General features: G+C 41.2%; 1 protein-coding gene across 1 annotated transcript in view; it reads left to right on the plus strand.

Annotated features, from left to right (window-relative positions):
- The window catches only part of c1qtnf4 (C1q and TNF related 4), a gene marked incomplete at its 3' end in the record, with an annotated part of 47,242 nt that extends 26,449 nt beyond the window's left edge, over positions 1-20,793 (plus strand). Inside the window, exons 2-3 of the mRNA XM_079242412.1 lie at positions 18,728-19,089; positions 19,993-20,793. Coding sequence (XP_079098538.1) covers positions 18,730-19,089; positions 19,993-20,793 — 1,161 coding nt within the window. The 5' untranslated portion in view covers positions 18,728-18,729. The remainder of the gene's footprint in view (positions 1-18,727; positions 19,090-19,992) is intronic.
- Between the last annotated feature and the right edge of the window lie 1,963 nt (positions 20,794-22,756).

Genomic DNA, 22,756 nt, shown 5'->3' on the forward strand with positions numbered 1-22,756 from the left:
AAGCTTTGCTTCTGCCTATTTTGTTTTTTTGTTTTAGTTTATTGTTTGTTTTTTGGAAATGGACAAACTGATTGTGACTGATACAAACAAAACAAAATAAATAAACTAACTAACAAACATGAAGGTCCTGACCAGGTGTAATCTGATTAGTTAGGAGTGATAAGAGCTTGGAAGCACTATGGATTGGAATGCTTTATCACCCTCCAACACTTTTAAAGAAACATTTCTGAAATGACATTTTCATTTAACACATTATTTATTTGGGATTTATGTCTGCTTAATTGCAGTAATGTAGAAAATAAATAGAAAGCTATCAGTCACTGAAGGGTTTGAGTATCTTGAACAGTTTTATTTCAAAGAAAATGTTATTTCAAGTAACAACTTTTCAGCCATGGCATTATTAATTATATTTATCTAAAAACAGGACATTAAAACAGAATTATAGATATTAGTCACGCAGGAGAAATAAAATCTAGAGCTGATGGAGAAGTCGTCCAACGTTTCATGCTTTGCTCTGCAGACATGCGTCGCATCACCTGAAACTAAAACCGGATCTGAGAAATGAAGCTAAATAACAAAGTCTACTTGGTGAATGAGAAAACAGGCTTAAAATCAAGACATAAATATGTTCTTTTCTCTGTTTTGTAGAGTAAAATTTCATATCAAGCCTGACTCACACCATGCTGTAACAAGCATGTATCCATAAACATGAGAAGCGCTCAGCGGTTCTGAACATCCTCACCGCACAGCGTGATGCAAATAATTCCTACATGCCGAACACATTAGCACAAAAGCAAAGCTTTAATCACCACACAGTAAGCGGACCTTTCTTCATACACACTAACGGCAACCTACGCGGTAGAACAACAGAAACACACATTTCCACCCACGCAACAAACTTATATAGGCCACACACACACACACGTTTGTACGTCCTTGTGTTTTATATAAAATCCACCCTCTCAGGAAACTGCTGCTTCTCCTTGTGGACTCTCTCGGTTTCTACACCTTCCGTCTCTCTTCCTTCCTTCTGTCTGCTTTTCTTCTCCTTCTCAATCATCAGTTATTGATCTGTCCCCAGGGAGGAGAAATCAGCCTTTCTCCTCCTTCTATTTTTAGACAACAGGGCAGATCTCAGGAAGAGCCACAACCTGAGACAAAGATGGAGCAGCGTAGACGCCGCTGGTGCTTAATCTGATGCAACAAACCTGCTGCTGATCATAAGTCTGAATCATCGCATCGCAACTGGTCAGACGCCCACGATCATATGCAGATGTTTTATGACTGTGGCGTAATTCAAACGCTCTGATCAAGTCCCTGACAGAGCTCTGGAGTCTGTGAGCTGCTTTAAAAATCCACTATTTCCAGTCAGAACTGCAGAAAGGTCAAGGGAAACGCGCAGAGACCTTTGATGACATTTTGCACACAAAAGGGGTTCAGCTGATATGTTTCTCCCTGCTCGAAAACACACAAACATCGCTGGTGTGTTCCTCAGTTTCAGCCTCTGTCTTTTTCAGAAGGACACTTTAGATCTCATAAGCTTGAGCTGACCGACTCAGAATGTCAAACACTGTTATGATCACAGTCCGAGGGATTTTATCAGCTTCAGATGTCAGCAGAAACAATCAGCCATGAAGGAAGAAGACAAGGAACGTCATGCGGGTATGGTGCCTCAAGAACAAAACAAGTCCTTTTTTACACTTCAGTTTGAATCATCTTACAACACCACTGAAGGAATCTGGTTGCGATCGAGGCGAAGATTTGTAAGATCACTATATCGTTGCTTAAAATTATAGACTTTCTTCCAAACATTCTTCCTTTATTATGACTTAAAGGTAGAGTATGTAAGATTTTCAATATTTTCTAAATAAATTAACTAAAAAAATAACTACAATCATAATTAGATAGTTTTTTTAAACATGTAGGTTCCAGTCTGTCCATATTTGATGTGTTATTAAATTATAAGTTTAATTAATGACAAAGACCCTTCTTGAATGTTTTCTGACCAGTAAAAAAAAAGTACTTTTTTCTACCAGTAGGGGGAGTATAAGCCCATTTATTGCAGAGCGGCTCTGAGCTACAGCTCACAAGCAATTCCTGCCCTCATTGGAGCTGGCAAGGAGGAGGGGTGAGGGGGGAGTTTTGCTTATTACTGCCAACCTGTGGTCGTTTGTGGAGGTAGCAGTTTTGTGGTTTTGCTCACGACCTGGTGTTTGCCACCTGGTGGTGGAAAGAATCGCCTTGAAATCTTACATACTCTGCCTTTAAGCAACATGTCTCGACATGTCAGCTGCATCACATCTCGATGACTTTTAAGGAAAATGGGATTTGTACCTGAATTATTTTAAACGCTTGTAGATGTGGGTGGTTGAGTGTAGTCACTGGAACCGTGACACAGTCGATAAGATAAACTCCACAGCAATCATTTTGCCTGCTGGCTCCACAGAGAGCCAGGAATCCTGAAACCATGAAACCTAAAGATTCGCAGATATGAGGAACATTAGCTCTCCAAGAAGCTTTTAGACTGTTTGGACACATGTATGAAACCATATAGCTTCATTATTAAAACAGGATGTTACCACAAAGTGCCTTTTGACTCAGTTTTTACCAAACTTGAAAAGCATCTTGTAGAAATAAATGGAAAACTCGGCACAGGCCAGGTTTTCACTCCCAGTTTTAGTCATGATGGGACATAAATCCTCTCTATGGTCATTAATACACAACTTGTCTTCATTTGGTTTGTCCTCCCTCTCCAGCCACAGTTACATCTGATTATGTTCATGACCTCACCTGTTCTTCATCACCACCACCTCCCTCTAATGCCAGCACTTTTCTCCACAGCAGTCACCAGTCTGTCGCCATATCCTGTTCTCCTCCAGGACCTTACCTAAAATAAAAATCATTTGAACCTCAGTCAGCAAGAATCCACCTTCTTCTTCTCCAGAAACCCATGACAACAACATAACAATTTGCCTGCACAACTACACAGATGCAAACAATGAGAGCAACAGAAGAAAAAGTGTAATTCTACCACAAGTATAGTAAAAAATAAAGTCGTAAATACACATGTAGGAGGTGTGCAGGCATTAAACACATAGTTTGCCCAGAAACAGTTGTATTTGTGAAAAGGCATACACACATTTTTGTCTTTGCATCATTTTGCAGCCTCCGTGGCGGTCGACTGTTGAAGGAAACCTCACGACATCCTAAATCCACTTGTGTTTCTGCCAAATCCGGACTTCAGCACTCAGACATCATCACATTGAATAATGACGGTTGTTAGAGCATATAAAAGTTATGTTTATTTTGTATGTTTTTGTACATTACATCATAATTGAACCATTTTTTATTGTTATAAATAATGTATTACTTATCCTGCTATGGAAAATTTAGCTAGGTTTTGTGTAGTTTTCATAATATTTTTGTCTTTATATGTTATAGTTAAATTGACTATTTTAAGCTCCTTTTAATGTCCTGCATTAGGACGGTGAAGAGAGCGTGCGCTGCGGAGTGCGCATGCTCAGTGGTTTTGTAAATGGAGCAGGACGATGAGCTGCAGTTTTTCTGACCGTAAATAGAGGAAAACATTTTTGTTTATATTTTGTTTGTTAAAGTAGTTGCTGTAGTTTTGTGGACACAACATGTAAGTTTTTTTTTTTTTTTGCTTGTTTAATAAATGGAAATAACTTCTTGTATCCGTTTGCTTTGTTTTTGTCATGAGTCAGAAACTCACGTCCTGCAAGAGTGGCCAGAACAGGTTCTGTTATGTTTAAGTTACGTTGCCACTACAAATAAATTCAGGCAAACACTTCAGTGTGTCTAATTACAGCTTTTAGGATAGAACTCCTTCAGGTGGCTTGTTGCAGCAGGAGTAAAAAGTCAGAGGCTTCTGCACAAACAGATTACGTCAGCAGATTTATTTTCTTTACGTTGCATTTTAGTTCCTCAACCTCTGCACATCTATTGCTCCATTTTACATGACAGCTCGTGTAAAAACAGGTCTTAGCAGTTTCCCCCTTTCAATAAATATGAAGTTTTAATCCCAACATGTCTAGAAAGAGTTTTATGTGTCACAAAGAGATCAGAAGAAAAACCAGCCATGAATACTGTGGTTTCAGGATATGTGCTTTTAATCTGCAGACCACCTCCCACCTGGTGGGTCAGGGAACCTGGATGTTCTTTGTGGAAAACTGGAAGAACCCATACGACTACATGTGTTTGGGGTTCTACAGCTCTAAGGTTTAAATAAGGTTTGAGGAAAAGTTTTGGAAATCTAGACAATGTTTTGCCGTTTTTCAGCTTCAGTTTACATCTTTTTGCTCATGTCCTTAAAGAGCCGTCATGGACGTCCTGGACGTCATTTAACTCCCCATCATGAGTACATTAGTTTTCTGATGCTTCTATTCCACACCTCTTCAGACATTTTTTGTTTGTACTTTGTTTTTAACACGTTTCCTTTCTGTTAAGATCCAACCTATATTAAAGGCACGTTCACATCAGCCTTTTTGATTCAAATCCGAGTCTGTTGCTCCGAAAATCTGCTTCATTTGGGGAAATGTGAATGCATGAAGAATGCTGCAAAGAAACAGACTTGGTCTACAAACACAGATTTTGGTCCATTTCAAGCGGACCAAATACAGGAAGCGGACTACAAAAAAGCCACTTCCTGCATGTGTCGTAGCATTGCATTGTGAGTAAATACATGGCGATGGCGTTAAGGGTCCTCTGCCTTGTGTTCATACTGCGTCCATTGTTCCAGTGTATTTCTGCAGGATACTTGTATAAGACACAATAAAAACCCAAAAGTTTGGTCTCCATGTTTAACTGGCAGGTGGAGGAAACAGAGTTTTCTTCTTCACGCCGGTCTTGTCCTCTCTTTGCTAAATACTAGTGCAGCGCCACCTCTGGTGGGAATGGGGATATATTATTCTAATGGTTTGACTGGTTTGACCAAAGTGCAGCGTGAACGCGATCTCGGTCCGCGTGGATACACCCCCCTACAACTGAGCTGAGTCCCTAATCGGAGAGAGTCGAACAGACTATCCTGATGTGAATTCACCCTTAGTTCATTTGAGGATTTCTATCAGTATTTCAACACTTATAGACGTGCCTGACAGCTTTATAAGAGTTCAAGATTTTTGTAAGTTATTCATTCATTCATTCATTTTCCTAACGGCTTAATCCAATCCCATCCCAGCAGTCTCTGGGTGACAGGCAGGGTACACCCTGGACAGCTCGCCAGTCCATCGCAGGGCCACACAGAGACAAACAACCACACACACACACTCCTATGGGCAATTTAGAGTAACCAATTAACCCAACCCACGCATACACGGTGAGAACATGCAAACTCCACACAGAAAGGCCGCTGACCAAACCTCACCCTAGCCGAGGATCTAACCAGTGACCTTCTTGCTGTGAGGCCACCGTGCTAACCACTATACCACCATGCAGTCCATTTTTTAAATTAGTTTCCTAAAATGTAAATTTGTTTTCTTGTTTAAAAATGTGTTTCATGAAATATACATTTGTTTTCAAAATAAATAAATTATCTAAATGGAAGTTTGTTTTAAATGTAAATGTACGTCATGCTTGTCAGCCACCGTACAAATCTCGCTTTCCACCTCTTATGCATCCCGGCTCCTTCACTCCTAAATAAAAATACTTATCAGCTGAGCTCTGAGCATTGATACTAGAGTAAATCCTCAGCTCTGAGCATTGATACTAGAGTAAATCCTCAGCTCTGAGCATTGATACTAAAGTAAATCCTCAGCTCTGAGCATTGATACTAAAGTAAATCCTCAGCTCTGAGCATTGATACTAAAGTAAATCCTCAGCTCTGAGCATTGATACTAAAGTAAATCCTCAGCTCTGAGCATTGATACTAAAGTAAATCCTCAGCTCTGAGCATTGATACTAAAGTAAATCCTCAGCTCTGAGCATTGATACTAAAGTAAATCCTCAGCTCTGAGCATTGATACTAGAGTAAATCCTCAGCTCTGAGCATTGATACTAAAGTAAATCCTCAGCTCTGAGCATTGATACTAGAGTAAATCCTCAGCTCTGAGCATTGATACTAAAGTAAATCCTCAGCTCTGAGCATTGATACTAAAGTAAATCCTCAGCTCTGAGCATTGATACTAGAGTAAATCCTCAGCTCTGAGCATTGATACTAAAGTAAATCCTCAGCTCTGAGCATTGATACTAGAGTAAATCCTCAGCTCTGAGCATTGATACTAGAGTAAATCCTCAGCTCTGAGCATTGATACTAAAGTAAATCCTCAGCTCTGAGCATTGATACTAAAGTAAATCCTCAGCTCTGAGCATTGATACTAAAGTAAATCCTCAGCTCTGAGCATTGATACTAGAGTAAATCCTCAGCTCTGAGCATTGATACTAGAGTAAATCCTCAGCTCTGAGCATTGATACTAAAGTAAATCCTCAGCTCTGAGCATTGATACTAAAGTAAATCCTCAGCTCTGAGCATTGATACTAAAGTAAATCCTCAGCTCTGAGCATTGATACTAGAGTAAATCCTCAGCTCTGAGCATTGATACTAGAGTAAATCCTCAGCTCTGAGCATTGATACTAAAGTAAATCCTCAGCTCTGAGCATTGATACTAGAGTAAATCCTCAGCTCTGAGCATTGATACTAGAGTAAATCCTCAGCTCTGAGCATTGATACTAAAGTAAATCCTCAGCTCTGAGCATTGATACTAGAGTAAATCCTCAGCTCTGAGCATTGATACTAAAGTAAATCCTCAGCTCTGAGCATTGATACTAGAGTAAATCCTCAGCTCTGAGCATTGATACTAGAGTAAATCCTCAGCTCTGAGCATTGATACTAGAGTAAATCCTCAGCTCTGAGCATTGATACTAAAGTAAATCCTCAGCTCTGAGCATTGATACTAGAGTAAATCCTCAGCTCTGAGCATTGATACTAGAGTAAATCCTCAGCTCTGAGCATTGATACTAAAGTAAATCCTCAGCTCTGAGCATTGATACTAGAGTAAATCCTCAGCTCTGAGCATTGATACTAAAGTAAATCCTCAGCTCTGAGCATTGATACTAGAGTAAATCCTCAGCTCTGAGCATTGATACTAGAGTAAATCCTCAGCTCTGAGCATTGATACTAGAGTAAATCCTCAGCTCTGAGCATTGATACTAGAGTAAATCCTCAGCTCTGAGCATTGATACTAAAGTAAATCCTCAGCTCTGAGCATTGATACTAGAGTAAATCCTCAGGTCTGAGCATTGATACTAAAGTAAATCCTCAGCTCTGAGCATTGATACTAAAGTAAATCCTCAGCTCTGAGCATTGATACTAAAGTAAATCCTCAGCTCTGAGCATTGATACTAAAGTAAATCCTCAGCTCTGAGCATTGATACTAAAGTAAATCCTCAGCTCTGAGCATTGATACTAAAGTAAATCCTCAGCTCTGAGCATTGATACTAAAGTAAATCCTCAGCTCTGAGCATTGATACTAGAGTAAATCCTCAGCTCTGAGCATTGATACTAGAGTAAATCCTCAGCTCTGAGCATTGATACTAAAGTAAATCCTCAGCTCTGAGCATTGATACTAGAGTAAATCCTCAGCTCTGAGCATTGATACTAGAGTAAATCCTCAGCTCTGAGCATTGATACTAAAGTAAATCCTCAGCTCTGAGCATTGATACTAGAGTAAATCCTCAGCTCTGAGCATTGATACTAAAGTAAATCCTCAGCTCTGAGCATTGATACTAGAGTAAATCCTCAGCTCTGAGCATTGATACTAAAGTAAATCCTCAGCTCTGAGCATTGATACTAGAGTAAATCCTCAGCTCTGAGCATTGATACTAAAGTAAATCCTCAGCTCTGAGCATTGATACTAAAGTAAATCCTCAGCTCTGAGCATTGATACTAAAGTAAATCCTCAGCTCTGAGCATTGATACTAAAGTAAATCCTCAGCTCTGAGCATTGATACTAGAGTAAATCCTCAGCTCTGAGCATTGATACTAAAGTAAATCCTCAGCTCTGAGCATTGATACTAAAGTAAATCCTCAGCTCTGAGCATTGATACTAGAGTAAATCCTCAGCTCTGAGCATTGATACTAAAGTAAATCCTCAGCTCTGAGCATTGATACTAAAGTAAATCCTCAGCTCTGAGCATTGATACTAAAGTAAATCCTCAGCTCTGAGCATTGATACTAAAGTAAATCCTCAGCTCTGAGCATTGATACTAGAGTAAATCCTCAGCTCTGAGCATTGATACTAGAGTAAATCCTCAGCTCTGAGCATTGATACTAGAGTAAATCCTCAGCTCTGAGCATTGATACTAAAGTAAATCCTCAGCTCTGAGCATTGATACTAGAGTAAATCCTCAGCTCTGAGCATTGATACTAGAGTAAATCCTCAGCTCTGAGCATTGATACTAGAGTAAATCCTCAGCTCTGAGCATTGATACTAGAGTAAATCCTCAGCTCTGAGCATTGATACTAAAGTAAATCCTCAGCTCTGAGCATTGATACTAAAGTAAATCCTCAGCTCTGAGCATTGATACTAGAGTAAATCCTCAGCTCTCAGCATTGATACTAGAGTAAATCCTCAGCTCTGAGCATTGATACTAGAGTAAATCCTCAGCTCTGAGCATTGATACTAGAGTAAATCCTCAGCTCTGAGCATTGATACTAGAGTAAATCCTCAGCTCTGAGCATTGATACTAAAGTAAATCCTCAGCTCTCAGCATTGATACTAGAGTAAATCCTCAGCTCTGAGCATTGATACTAGAGTAAATCCTCAGCTCTGAGCATTGATACTAGAGTAAATCCTCAGCTCTGAGCATTGATACTAGAGTAAATCCTCAGCTCTGAGCATTGATACTAAAGTAAATCCTCAGCTCTGAGCATTGATACTAGAGTAAATCCTCAGCTCTGAGCATTGATACTAAAGTAAATCCTCAGCTCTGAGCATTGATACTAAAGTAAATCCTCAGCTCTGAGCATTGATACTAAAGTAAATCCTCAGCTCTGAGCATTGATACTAAAGTAAATCCTCAGCTCTGAGCATTGATACTAAAGTAAATCCTCAGCTCTGAGCATTGATACTAGAGTAAATCCTCAGCTCTGAGCATTGATACTAAAGTAAATCCTCAGCTCTGAGCATTGATACTAGAGTAAATCCTCAGCTCTGAGCATTGATACTAAAGTAAATCCTCAGCTCTGAGCATTGATACTAAAGTAAATCCTCAGCTCTGAGCATTGATACTAGATTAAATCCTCAGCTCTGAGCATTGATACTAGAGTAAATCCTCAGCTGCAGGATGATGTGAAGTGTGTTTAAGTATGTTTAGCTTGCAGCAGAAGAAGATGCTGCAAACATTACGAGCAGCAGCAGAAGAGGGATCACCGTTTAAACAACACTGTCATTTGTTTCACTTAACAGGCATTAAAACGCACACACTCCAGCGTTTCAGCGCACACACACACACACACACCGGAAGCTCTGCGTTGCTGCTGCTTCAGGCGTCACGGCAGAGCTGCTGAGTCAGTTGTCCGTGTGAGACGCTGGTTCGTCTTTAGGATCATTCTTGTCCTGAGGACACGGTGACACTGAGCCATGCAACTCTTCACTGGAGCAGAAGTGCAATGTGGTGTGTTGGCATGGCATTACAAAGAAACACATAGATGTGTGTAACTGCATGGGGAAAAGGTGTAAACCTTCCTCTGGAGGCAGGTATTTCCTTTGAACCTTTAATTGCAATGAGCAGCTCACATGCAAATCACTCCAGGCTTTCCGATTGTTTATGTTTTTTATTTAGTTCAACATTTCTTGGCACAGTTTGAAAGATGCTCCATCATTGTTTACTCCCACTTCCCAACACTATCACTCTCTGTCTTGTTTCTTTCTTTCACACCTATAGTGTGAAATATTTCAACATTTTATGAAGTGTCTGGAGAAACCTTGATGGGTTGCCACAAGTTGTAAATGGGCTGAGAAAAGGCAGATTCATGTGAGAATGTGTCCAGGAAATGACCTCTCCACCTCTGCTTTCCTCAGATGTACGAAACATTAACTGTTGATGGATGGATTATCCAACTCTGCTCATTTCATTGCATCATAAAGAATTAGCATGGCAGCAAAAATACCTTGAAATACAGTTGCGCTCGTATGTCTTCATCCCCTTTCATTAAAGAAAAGGCTGAATTTACAACAGTCACTCAAATAACGAATAATAACTAAAAATGTGCAAAAATATAATTTAGTAATACAAGACACCGTTTTTCATTTAACTGAGTTGAAGAAAGAAAAAAACAACAAACAAACAAATGTGTCCTGGACAAATTAGAGTCTTTTCTGTTGAACAGTGGGACAAAATACCTGTCAACAGGTGCAGAAGTCTGACTGAGAGGAACAGAAAACACCTGACTGGAGCAGAAACATTGAAGGATTGTTCAACTAAATATTACTTTATAAGTGATTTAATATGTAATAAATGATCTTCTTTGTTTGTTTTTTAAGAAAAATATTTCTATTGAACCAGAATTAGAAAATAATGTAATGATTTTCATAAAATTTTTATTTATTATTACTTTAGTCAATTTCAGCTTATTTTACAGGCAGCTGTTTTTTTCCTTCTTTAATGAAAGGGGATGAATAAATATGAGCACAGCTGTAGATACAGTTCTACAGTTCTTCTTCAGGATATCATAGAATCATTCATATAAAGTCTCGTTTTCTTAAAAGGCAATAAAAGCTTCATGATTTGGAGTTTTTGTGTAGCCTTTGGTTCTAGTTTCCCGTTTTATTTTGTAGGTTTTCTTTGCATTTTTCTGCCTAGTTTTGTTTTCTGTTTGTTAGTTTACCTGGTTTGATTTAGCTAATCCATTCCACCTGTCTAGTTGTTTCCTCTGTACCACCTTGTCTCAGTTTTACTTTGCCTGTTCACTGCAGTTGCTTTCCTGTTAGTCCCTTTGTGGTAGTTGTTATAGAGTTTCCTGTTATTTGGTTTCCGTTTGTTTCCAGTTAATCACAATTACCTGCCTCCTGTCTGCATTTGGGTCCTTATTGCCACCATCTCGTGACAAAAAGAGCAGCTCCAGGACTCAGTATCATGAGATCTCCCAAGTTATAGGAGGAAATAGCACAAAAGCAAGTCAGTGTGATGCTAAAATGGTCGACGTTCCATGTTCTGGTAATAACCAACATGAAATCAGATTCTGCCAGCTTTCACTTCTCACACAAAACATCTTCACCTACATCAGAATCAGTTTATCTGGATGCATTCAGTGTCCTGACAGAGATACGAGAGATGACAAACATCTGGAATCTGCTTTTTTTATGGGACGTTCATAAATGTGATGCATAAATAACTGGGTTTGCCACTAAACTGCTTATGATGCTGTTTCAGCTGTTTATCTGAGATATTTTGCATATTGGAGCAGAAACGTTCCATAAGCCACTTTATTTTCATGTTTTTTGCAGAAGGTCCAGTTCTGGGCGGTTAGAATGGGGATCTACTGCTCCTGTACAGCTGATCCAAGAGAGAGCGGTCCAGCCAAACTGACCTTACAGACTCTGACTCTCACTGTGTGCCAGAATCATTTCCCACAAAGAGGGCAAGAATCCCATGCACTCTTCAGCTTTGCTCTCTGGCTGGCTCGACCAAAGCAAAGCAGAGGACCCAACTCTCGAATTTGACCCCAAAACAGCTGAGTTTGCTGCTAAACTTATCAAGTCTGACAGTAAACTTTGAGAGGGCATGTTGTCTCTCTGTCTCCTGTTCACTGAGCTTGTGACGCATCTGAAAGGCATCGACCAGCATCCAAATGCAAGCAGTGTATTTCCAGACCATGTCAGCCGTTATTCTGGGAAAACACTGTCTGGGGAACACAGCTCTAAGGACTACAGGAAGTTTTTTTTTTAAAGAGGAAGCTGAACCCAGCTTGTCAGACTTGTCAAACAGCCGAAGGGAAACTGGTTGTGACCAAGAGCGACTGTTTAGTTTTCCTGTAGATGGTGATGGAGGGACTTTAATCTATGAAAACTATCTTAGACACGACGAGCTTTAAACTGCTTGTTGGCATGTGACAATTAAAGCTCCATTAAGTGTGAATCTACTATGATTTATTGGAAAGTCAAGGAACTGAGAGGGAAAATGAATGAATGTATGTTTCTTGAAACAAACACATACTTTTCATCAAGGTAATTACCGTGTTAGTGCTCCAGCGGAGCTGCTAAATGAAGAGATGTAACACATGCAGCATTCAGAAACACAGCGCTAGGGGCACTTACAGGAGGAAAACTTTAAAATAATTGCCATTTTACATGATTTAATCTCAATAATAAGTGTCTTACATGGTAAAAACGTAATGCAGAGGAACAACAACAGTGAGTTCTGAATGATGGATGACAACTAGGCGGTGCAGCAACTGCACTGACATTTCAGGTTGGTGGTTTTTACAGAGTACAGATGCCACCCGAGGAACAACACAGGACCTTGTCACGCTATAATCCAGGGGTGCCCAAGTCCAGTCCTGGAGATCTACCATCCTGCAACCTTTAGATGCAACCCCTGTCCAGCACAGCTGAGTCAAACAGCTGAATTCTTCTTCTGCATGTCATCCAGCTCTGCAGAGGCCTGCTAACGAGACACTTATCTGATCCTGGTGTGTTGGAGAAGGGTTGCACCTAAAAACAGCAGGATGGTAGCTCTCCAGGACTAAACTTGGGCACCCCTGCTATAATCAATCTGTAAGAACGTAAAACTTAATGCATTGTACTATCAAAGGGTGCATTGTTATAAAGAGCAGATTTTCTGTTTTTATGTTGAAATGACCAAGTTTAAACTGGCGTTAGCACCGTGCTTTGGCCCTGGCCAGCATCGCCTTTGCAACAGTTTAAATGGATTGTAAGGTGGGACTTAAGGGTGTCATGGTTTCTGATCTGCAGTGAGGGAGCTGCACACTCCCTCAGCCTGATTATTATCAAGCTCACCTGCGCTGCTCCTTATTTAAACACCTGCTCAGTGTGAGATGGTCTGTCTTTGTGCAACTTTCAAGCCTTGTTTCATGTGCTCTGTTTCTAGAAGATTACCTGGTTTTTGTTTTTTTTTTTATTCGTGTCTTGTCCAGCATTTAAGCAAGCAGAATGATTGTCTGGATGCTGAGTTCTGCTGAGCAAATTTACTTTGCCAAGGGGAGCATTACTGGTATGATGATCTACCTGATTTTCTAGATTTTATTTTTATATCTTTATTTATTTTGTATAATTGTAATACAGAGTTTCTACTGCTGGACCAGACCGTAGAAGATGGAGACAGAAAGACAAAGGGAAAGAAAACACCTCATAGAGAGGAAAAGAGAGAGAGAGAAAAAAAAAAAAGAAATTTGCATGAACATATGCATATACACCCATATGTATTCATCTATATAAACACATGTACACACACATTCACACACATATACACTAACAGGCCAATCTTAGATTCATGCTCCCCCTGCGGAGGGCTAAGTGTGGTAGAGTGGTAAGGCCTTTACAAAAATAACTGAACAACAAAAGGTAAAATGAGAAAATTAACTTTTATTCAATACCAATGCCGGACAACGCCACCTGGGGCACAGGGCTCCAGGAAATAAATGCAGGGTCGCTCCTGTTGAAATAAGAGACGTGGGAGGGAGTTTAAACTATTTAATACAAAAATTTAAAGCTAAAATTAGCAGGGTATAAAACCCACTGTTAAGACCTATTTAAAAGCAAATAACTATAAACTAAAGAAACCAGGCCAGCTGGGACCACCAGTGGAGGGCAGCCTACAGGGAAGGAGTTTCCTGGTGTGTTGCCACCTCTTACCTTGTGAATACAGTCGCACTTCACTGCAAACTATAACTGTGGAGCCCTCCTATGCCCAGTGCATCAAACAAACCAAACCAAATGTGAGGGTCCCCAACCACGAGTGCCTAGCCCATCCACCAAATGGTTCTCAGCTGCCTAAAGGAAACAATTCAAACAAAAGAAAAGTCAACTTACCAGGTGGATCTATAAAAACAGAAAACACAATTAGTAAAACTACAAAATTAGTTTTTTTCATTTCAAGTTCCTGTTTCTACTCACCACCCTGAGTAAAACCAAGCCAGGAGGAAGAGCACAGAGGGCAGCCAGTCACCAACACAGAATCAGCCAGCAGAGAAGAAAAGACACCTGCTGATTAGCAGGGAGGGGCCAACCTGAGCCACATGACACTCATGTGTGCTCACCACCACATAAGCTATCAAGTGACAGGAGCACTAAAAACTATCGGGTTAAATATTAATGGGAGACAAGGAAAACTAGCTGCTGATTACCTGGTTTTCACCCTGCCTGTCTCCAACTACTGCCTCTGCTTCTTCCTTCTGGTATGAGAACTGACCTCCTGTTCCCGAAGCTTGCTTGTTCCTGACCCTAACTCTAGTCTCTGCTCTTTGGATCCCTTCCCTCTTCTCAGACCCGGGTATGACCCTGGACTGCCTTTGGAACCTGAGTGTTAAGGATTGTGGAACCAGTTCCCTTTTCTGGAGGACTAAGCAGAAACCCTGTTCTCCAGCCTCTGACTCCCAACAACCAGACTGAGCCTGATCTTCAACACCAGCATTTTAATAAATATGTATATTTTTTGGCTCAGTTCTGGGTTCTATTTCTATATCGTAACAAAGGACAGTTTATACTCGCGTTGCATCTGCGTTAGCTTGCTGCGTAGGTCCGCAGAGCCTACGGAGTATCCCAGCGATGCGAACCCAGCTACGCAGAAGTACTCCCTTGTGATTGGTCAGACTGTTTCTGGATGTGTGGCTCATGTTGCTGGATGAATCCCACTGTTGTTTTAAGACAGAAAATACTTACTGGAACTGAAATGAACCATAAAAAATACTCTGGATCTGGAAAAGAAACTGCAACGCAACGCTTTTACCCTGTGCTGGAGTGTACACACACACTGCATCTGCGTCAGCCCAGCCTGGCACACACACAGCATGAGAATAAACCGGCCTTGATGTGATGCTGCTGGTGGAGAGCGCTGGTGTCGGACATGTTGGTGTAACACAACTGACTGGGACAACTCAGGACTTGCTACACGATGCTAAGGACATGTCCTCATGTCTTTATACTCGACACTCATGAACAAGATGAATCATGAGTGAGGTGTTGTTTAATATGTATTATCACACATTACTTGACACATTTTTACATGTCAGTGACATTTTATGTAAAGAAGAAGCTGCCTAATTGCACAATTAGAATTAATTCCTTTTGATGACGTGCAGAACAAGGAAAAAGTGACTTTAAAATCTTTAAAAAAAAAACAAAAACAAAAAAACAGCAAAGCATTTTAGTTTTTTTCATGTTTACATAAACAGCTTCAGTGTTTTTTCCCCTGCGCTTCACTCCCATGGCTGCTCATTATGGAGGATGTTTGTTTGATCTATACTTTTATTGCTTTTTGAACGTGAAACGGCACATCCTCAGAGGAGCGGGCAATCATGCCACGATAAAACTGCTGCCATTACACAGACAAACACTGGAGTATTTCTTTATGAAAGATGCCAGTATACAAACAAGCCAAACTGCACCATTGTCAGCAGCGTATCTTTTATTTACTCCATGGACCGTTTTGATATCTGCAATGAGCTCATACTGCAGCCTTTTTCTTTAACCTTCTCTTGCAGTATAGATTTGAAACCCTGCCGTCGCAGGGCGAACCATCGGGTAAAAACAATCAGTTGTGCCTCATTGCCTTAAGTACAATTAACTGTTATAATTAGTTTCCATTTTAAGAGTTTGATTTAATTTAAATGTAAAAGAGAAACATTTAGTTTTAACAACAAATAACTGAAGGCTTCAGCACTGATACACTCCAACTGGGGAAAACAGTATTTTGCACTTAAAAAAAATTAAAGAAAAATAAATAATATGTACTTACACAGAAAATCAAATGAGCTGATGTACCAGAATGTGAGGCTGGTGGATTTAACATACTGTATAAAAAGCTAAATAAATCTACAGTGAATAACATGAAGCTGGAATGATTAGTCTGGTGTTCCTCCTGCCACATATGCAGCTAAAGTGCCTTTAGACGGGAGAATAATTACATTATAAGCTTCATCAGTGTGTTTATAACAGCATTCAGTTGTCAGACATAAACCACATTTATGTCAATGCTCCTCAAAACTTCATATTCAGACACGACCGAGACAGAGAAAGACTTTTCCATTCATACGAGATGAAAGTTGGTGTTAAAATGACGTCATGCTGCTATGAAAGAGTGTGTTGCCTTAAAGCAGGCAAGTAGTGGTTGTGTATGACAAATCAGAAATGGATGGAAGCAGTTTGGTACCAGATTATCTCTGAAACAATCAGAGATCCAAAATCCAACTTATCTTTGCTCCTGTTACAGACTGCTGGGTCCTGCCTTCTCCTCCCTCCGATGGACTCCACAGAGAAATGGCCCCAGAATGACCTTTGCAATGCTTTTGGCTCCTTACTTGAACTGTTTTGGGTGCTGAACTTATTCAAGGGGAGTCATCACCTCTTGGGCCAAAAGCTGTGAAACAGACCAAATCATAGCAAACTTGGGCCATAACAAACCATAGGTGAATACTTAAAGACAAGGATGTTATCTTAATGGCTTTTGAGCAGTTCCTTTCCATATAATGTGCTTTATTGATGACAAAACATAAGCAGAAAGCTGCAACATCATGTGGTTCTTTGCTCTGATGACTGATTCCTTTTTGTTTTCAGAACTTTGAGAGTGCTGACAGCTCCACTTGTGTGTGTCTGCTTTCTGTTAGTTAATTAGAGGAGACAATGAGACAACAAGGGCTCTTGTCTCTTCTAATAAAAGATTAATTAATTACCCCTTTACTGGAAATAATCTGCCAGAATGACTCAAACACACCTCAGTAATTGGTGCATGTATGTGTGTTTATTTTAGGCCTATATGAGATACATGTTAGATATACAGTATGTTCACATAGTGATCATGGATAAGCAGCAATGGAAAGCCATAGCGGTCCATATATCCATCTTAAATATTGGAAATATCAGGAAAAAAGAACTTGAGAAAAATCAAGGACTTAAGGAAGAACCGGAGAAAGCCTGGAAGGGGAAAACAACCGTGGTACCGTTAGTCATTGGTGAACTGGGGGCCGTGTCCCCCACACTGGAGAAGTGGCTCCAACAGGAACCTGGAGACACATCAGACGTCTCCATCCAGAAGACATCAGTCCTGGGAACAGATGAGATGCTGAGTAGGAACCTGAGTAGGAAGTTCCCAGGACTGAGCTTGAGATAATTAGTTTTCGGTGCTTTTTATTTGGCAGTTTCTGCATCATCTTCTTCTTGTTCCTCTTCTTCCTCTCTGGTTTGTTCCTTTCGCTGGTTACGTGTTAGCTATACAACTCAACACTTACCCTGCAATACCGAGAGGGTCTTGGCTGCAGACTGGAGAATGAAGCAGGGCTGGATATTCAAAATGTTTCAAAATGTTTAGGGGGCGGGGCTGGATGTCCGACTCCGCCCCCTAAACATTTTGATTGGATTAACCCTATCCCCACGCCCATTTCACATCCAACCACGCCCAATTCCCAGCCCCGCCCCTTTCTCCAGGCTGCAGCCAGGGTTTACCAGCAATTTCTGCTGGTATTGCTCTGGTTTCTGTGTCAAATAACAGATAGCTAAGCTCCTCAAAAATGAACCAAATTACTTCCATAACTGACGAAGGTGGCGGATGAAACTGTCTGTCCGCCTTCGTATCTGTCTTCTGCATCGAGGATAAATATTGGTTTAGTGATAGGATGAGAAGCTCGGTCATGTAGGAGGGGCTCAGAAGAACTGCTGCTCCTCTGCATCGAGAGGAGCAAGAAGAGGTGGTTCGTAGCCAAGAGAAAGGATGCAGGCTGGACTTGTTATGGGTCCATCGCAGAGACAACCAATCACACTGGCTCCTAGTAGGAATGAAAGAAGACCCACCCATAGACAGGGTGACAACAGAAAGAAGATGTTGATGATCACCACAACAACTTGCAGTCATTTATATCTATTTTTATGTTTTGTTCTCTGTGTTTTTCTTTAATCTTATGTATCTTTTCATGCTTGATTTAGTTTTTCTCGTGTTGTTGGACCTTGCAGTTAGAAGTATAAGTATCTCCAGGGCTTTGATAACTTCATTCTCTGGGTCTGTGCCTCTTTAACACTTTGATAATCAAAGCCGAATTTGAATGCCTTTCTTATCATACACAGAGACAGTTACTATTCTGCAGTTCAGAAACAATTAATAGGAAAATAATTGAAAAGTATTGGGTTCATTAAGTGCTGTGATGTGGTGTGAATACAAATACTGATCTGTAATGGCCAGAGTGGAGCAGTGATGTATGAAACAGATGAGATTCTGAGCTATGGGGATAAATTAAATATGTATTAAAAATGTTACAATCAATAAGCAACAGATTGAATAAACAGTCCTCAGGCAACTGAGAGAACTGGGACTTCACTTCATCCCCTTCAGGTACATTAGGAAATCAGATGAGCTGCAGTCAGCCGGAGCAGAAAACAAATTTCACAACTTCATTGTTACTGCTAGCTGTTGCTGGGCTTAAGAATTAAACACAGTATTATTATTATCATTATTATCGTTATTATTATTATTATTATTATTATTATTATTATTATTATTATTAAAGCCCTTCTCTGTTTTCTTTGTAATTGTTGCCTTTCTGCAGACATGATGCTGCTCCAGGTGGGCGTGCTGATTGGCCTGCTGTGCCTGAGTCATGCGGGCAGTGCGTTGGGTTTCGCCCGTCTGCAGGATGATGTGGAGCTGCGCTCTGCTTTCTCTGTGGCACGCACCAACAGCATGGAGGGTGGACCCAAAATGACGGTCACCTTCGACACCGTTTATGTCAACATCGGCGGGGATTTTGACACCAAGGCTGGTTTGTTTCGCTGTCGCATCCCCGGAGCTTACTACTTCTCCTTCACTGTGGGGAAGTTTCCCCACAAAGACCTTTCTGTGATGCTGATGAAGAACAGAAATGAGGTGCAGGCCATAGTTTATGAGGAGAATGCTGGAGAAGAGAGGAAGGTAAGTGTGTAGGGGGCTTTGTAAGCAGAAGTACTGTTCAGCTTAGACATTTATTCATAAGTGATACAGTTTCAAAGATGTTTCAGTTTGACAACAAAGTCCTCTTCCAAAAACCGCTATAAAACCCTTCAAATTAACAGCCTTTCTATGGTTTTGCTCAAACATTCCAGTCAACTCCAGTCCTCAAGAAAACCACCAAAAAAGTGAAGTGTTCACATTTCTAATCCTGTCATTTCCAATTTGATGACATGATGTAACTGCTTTTGTTTTTTTATGCACACAAAATTATTTATCTTCCATAGCTGGGAAAAGTCCCTCCGGTTACTTCAAAATTGAATCCTATTTGGTGTTGCAATCAAAACAGGGAAAAATGACCTGAATGGGCAAAAATGTTCCTACGAAGATGGAAAAGAATGATTGGCCCATATTCAGCCATGACTTGTGAATGTGGCTGCCAAAACTCAAAGCTACATGACCACCAAATGTGGCACACTAAGAAACTGCTATTATCTCTGTTCCCGGTTGGCTCCTTGTATTTGGACCCCTTCAGGCCCACACAACACTCCCCACTGCCGTAACTCCCATTAGTACGAGGATAAAAGTCTAAATGCGGGATAATGACCAATCATTTTTTGACATTTTACTTATGATGAAGGTTATAAAATCCGAGACGGACCTCTCAGCCTGTAGTTCGGACCTCTAGTTATTTCTCTTCTTTCTAGGAAAGTGTTTAGAAGAGTCTTCCATCACATCAGAGCTTACAAAGCTTGTGTTTGTTCTGGGGTGGGACTGAGAGTAGAACAGAGATTAGTATTCCCGATAATGAAAAGCTATGGGAGGTATAGGATTGGAAGAAACAAACCTCTTCACAGCCAGGATTGTCATTTCTGCTTCAATCTTCAGGTGCAGAGTCAGAGCGTCATGCTGCAGTTGGAGTTTGGTGACACCGTCTGGCTGCGTCTCCATGGAGACCCTCATTACGCACTCTACAGCAACACCGGACATTACACCACCTTCAACGGTTACCTTATCTACCCTGACACCTACGGCTACCAGACCCACCACCACCAGAACCATCCCACCTACAACACCCAGCAGCCCCAGCAGGACAACGTCCATCTGTCCAACAGCAACCAGGCGACGCAGCACGACAGGCCCGAGACAAAAACCACAGCAGAGGAGAAAGAGCTGACACAAGAGGAGGAGGATGACGACGAAGAGGACGACCAGAGATGTGCTTTCTCTGTGGGGCGCACCCAGAGCATTCTGGGAGTGGACCAGGTCGGCATGCCGCGGCACCAGCCAGTCAGCTTCGACACAGCTTTTGTCAACATCGGAGAGGACTTCAACGTGACGGAGGGGGTGTTCACCTGCCGCGTTCCCGGCGCGTACTACTTCTCCTTCAACGTAGGCAAGCTGCCCCAGAAGACGCTGTCCGTCAAGCTGATGAAGAACCACCTGGAGGTGCAGGCCATGATCTACGATGACAGCCAGGGCGAGAAGGCTCTGCAGAGTCAGAGCCTGATGCTGGCGCTGAAGTCCGGAGACACAGTCTGGCTTTACTCCCACCAAAGAGATGGATTTGGAGCCTACAGCAACCACGCTAAGTACATCACCTTTACTGGCTTCCTGGTTTACCCAGATATGGCCCCCACCTCCACTTCCGCCACCACCAGCCAGTCAAATCCCGACAAGAGGCCCTAACCGCAGTGTACAGGACCTGAACATTGCAGGAGGGATTCATGGCAGGTCTGAGAGTCCACAGAGGGCATTAGCTGTCTCTGAGTTACTCAGAACAAATGCTGCTTTGTGGCTTTCTTTCCTCTTCGAATGAGTTCCTTCAGGACTTTTGGACTGAGTGCTTAAAAAAAATCTTTTCCATTTCCAGGCACTGGTTTCCCAGGACACGACTACATCACACTTAAATGCGAATATCTCACTTTATAATGAAAAGTCAGTCATGACCCGCCAATGTATATGTCAGAACCCTTATTTTAGTCTTAGATACCACCCGAAGTGTCATTTAGTTTCCACTGGTTTAGTTTTCCACTATGATCCGTGTTTCCAGGTCAAATCGATCCACATGCGAACCTTTTCTGGTGGTGCTGCTGCAGTAGAAGAAGAAATAAATACAAATGCAAAAGTGAAAAATATCTAAATTTACAAATATTTCCATCAAAATTAAAAAAAAAAAAAAAAAAGGTTTTAATAGGCTAAATGTGTCTGACGTTTATGATGCAGGAAAACTGTCACAATGGTCTTGAGACAACCCTGATTCAAGAAAACAGAAAATATGTGCAGCAATTTATTGAAATATGTTTATTTTTAAATACACAAGATGCAAAAATAGTTTATCAATTCCAAGGAGCTGAAAAGTCAATGTTTGGTGTGAGCACCTTTATTTCTCAAAGTAATAAGTTCTCCAGTTTTCTTGAAGGACTTTCCAAAACTCTTCTTTGAATGTTTTTGCCTTTGTGTTCCATTCTCTGTCCAGATCCCAGGTGTCAGACTCCAGTCCTCCAGGGCCAGTATCCTGCTGGTTTTTCTTGTCTCCATTCTCCAACTCGCCTGACTGAAATTAATCAGTAGGTTGACAACAAGCAGCAACCTCCGGCGGTTAAAAGTGAACCCTATGTGGAAGTGTATAAAACTGCAGTTCCCCCTTCATCCACTAGGGGCTCCAAAACAGAGCAAATCCCCATAGACTCCCATGTTAAAAAGACCAACTTCACAGCAGGAATAAACATGTTTACAGCAGAAATAAACATGTTTACAGCAGAAATAAATATGTTTACAGCCTGGTTGAAAAATCCATTTTCGGTTTCATAGGTCAGGTTTACCTTCATGACAACTGTGGGGGGAGTGGATTTTTTTCTAACTCCCCCATTTAAAAGTAATTTAATCTTGAAGTTCTGCATATTTAGGGGCGTGTCCTTTTGATTGACAGGTACCAATCTCCCGCTTCAAGTAAGAAGAACGTAGAACAACCGCGGTTTTTAGCCAGTTAACAACGTGACTTAGCTTTAGCCCGCTTACCTCCATTAGCTGGTTAGCTCCTGTTATCTCTGGGTTAGCTCGGTTAGCTCTTAGCTACAGAAAGCTCGGAGTTCACTCGATGTAAATCATCCACCATGACGCTCACAGCCCCCCTCTCAGCTCCACCTCTTTGCCCATATTTGTATTTTCCGGGTGAGATGACACGCATGCCTCTGCCAAGATGGTGATGGTAGGAACCGCCCACTGAGCTTCAATTCAGCTCTTCACAAACCTATGGGTGACGTCACGTAGGCTCCGTACATCTCTTTATACACAGTCTATGGTTGACGGTCCGCTGATGGATACATTTGATTTGAATCAGGTGTGTTGGTGGAGGGAAAACCTGCTGGATACCGGCCCACAAGGACTGGAGTTTGCCACCCCTGGCAGATGATCCCACACTGTCATGCGTCATACCTCAGCCTTTTCTCCGTTTGCCTTCCTTCAGAACGGCTTCTTGACAGCCACGTTTCCACGGAGACCGTTTCTGATGAGTCTTCGGCCAACCGTAGATGGATCTACGGAAGGTCTAGATGCATCTCTTAGATCTTGAGTCAAATTTTTTCTGGATTCGTTCTGATTTTCTAAAGGTGCAGCGTCTAAATTAAACTGCATTTCAATTGGTGTCTAA

This window comes from Telmatherina bonti, assembly GCF_933228915.1.
Source record: "Telmatherina bonti genome assembly, chromosome: 1".
NCBI classification, from domain to species: domain Eukaryota; kingdom Metazoa; phylum Chordata; class Actinopteri; order Atheriniformes; family Telmatherinidae; genus Telmatherina; species Telmatherina bonti.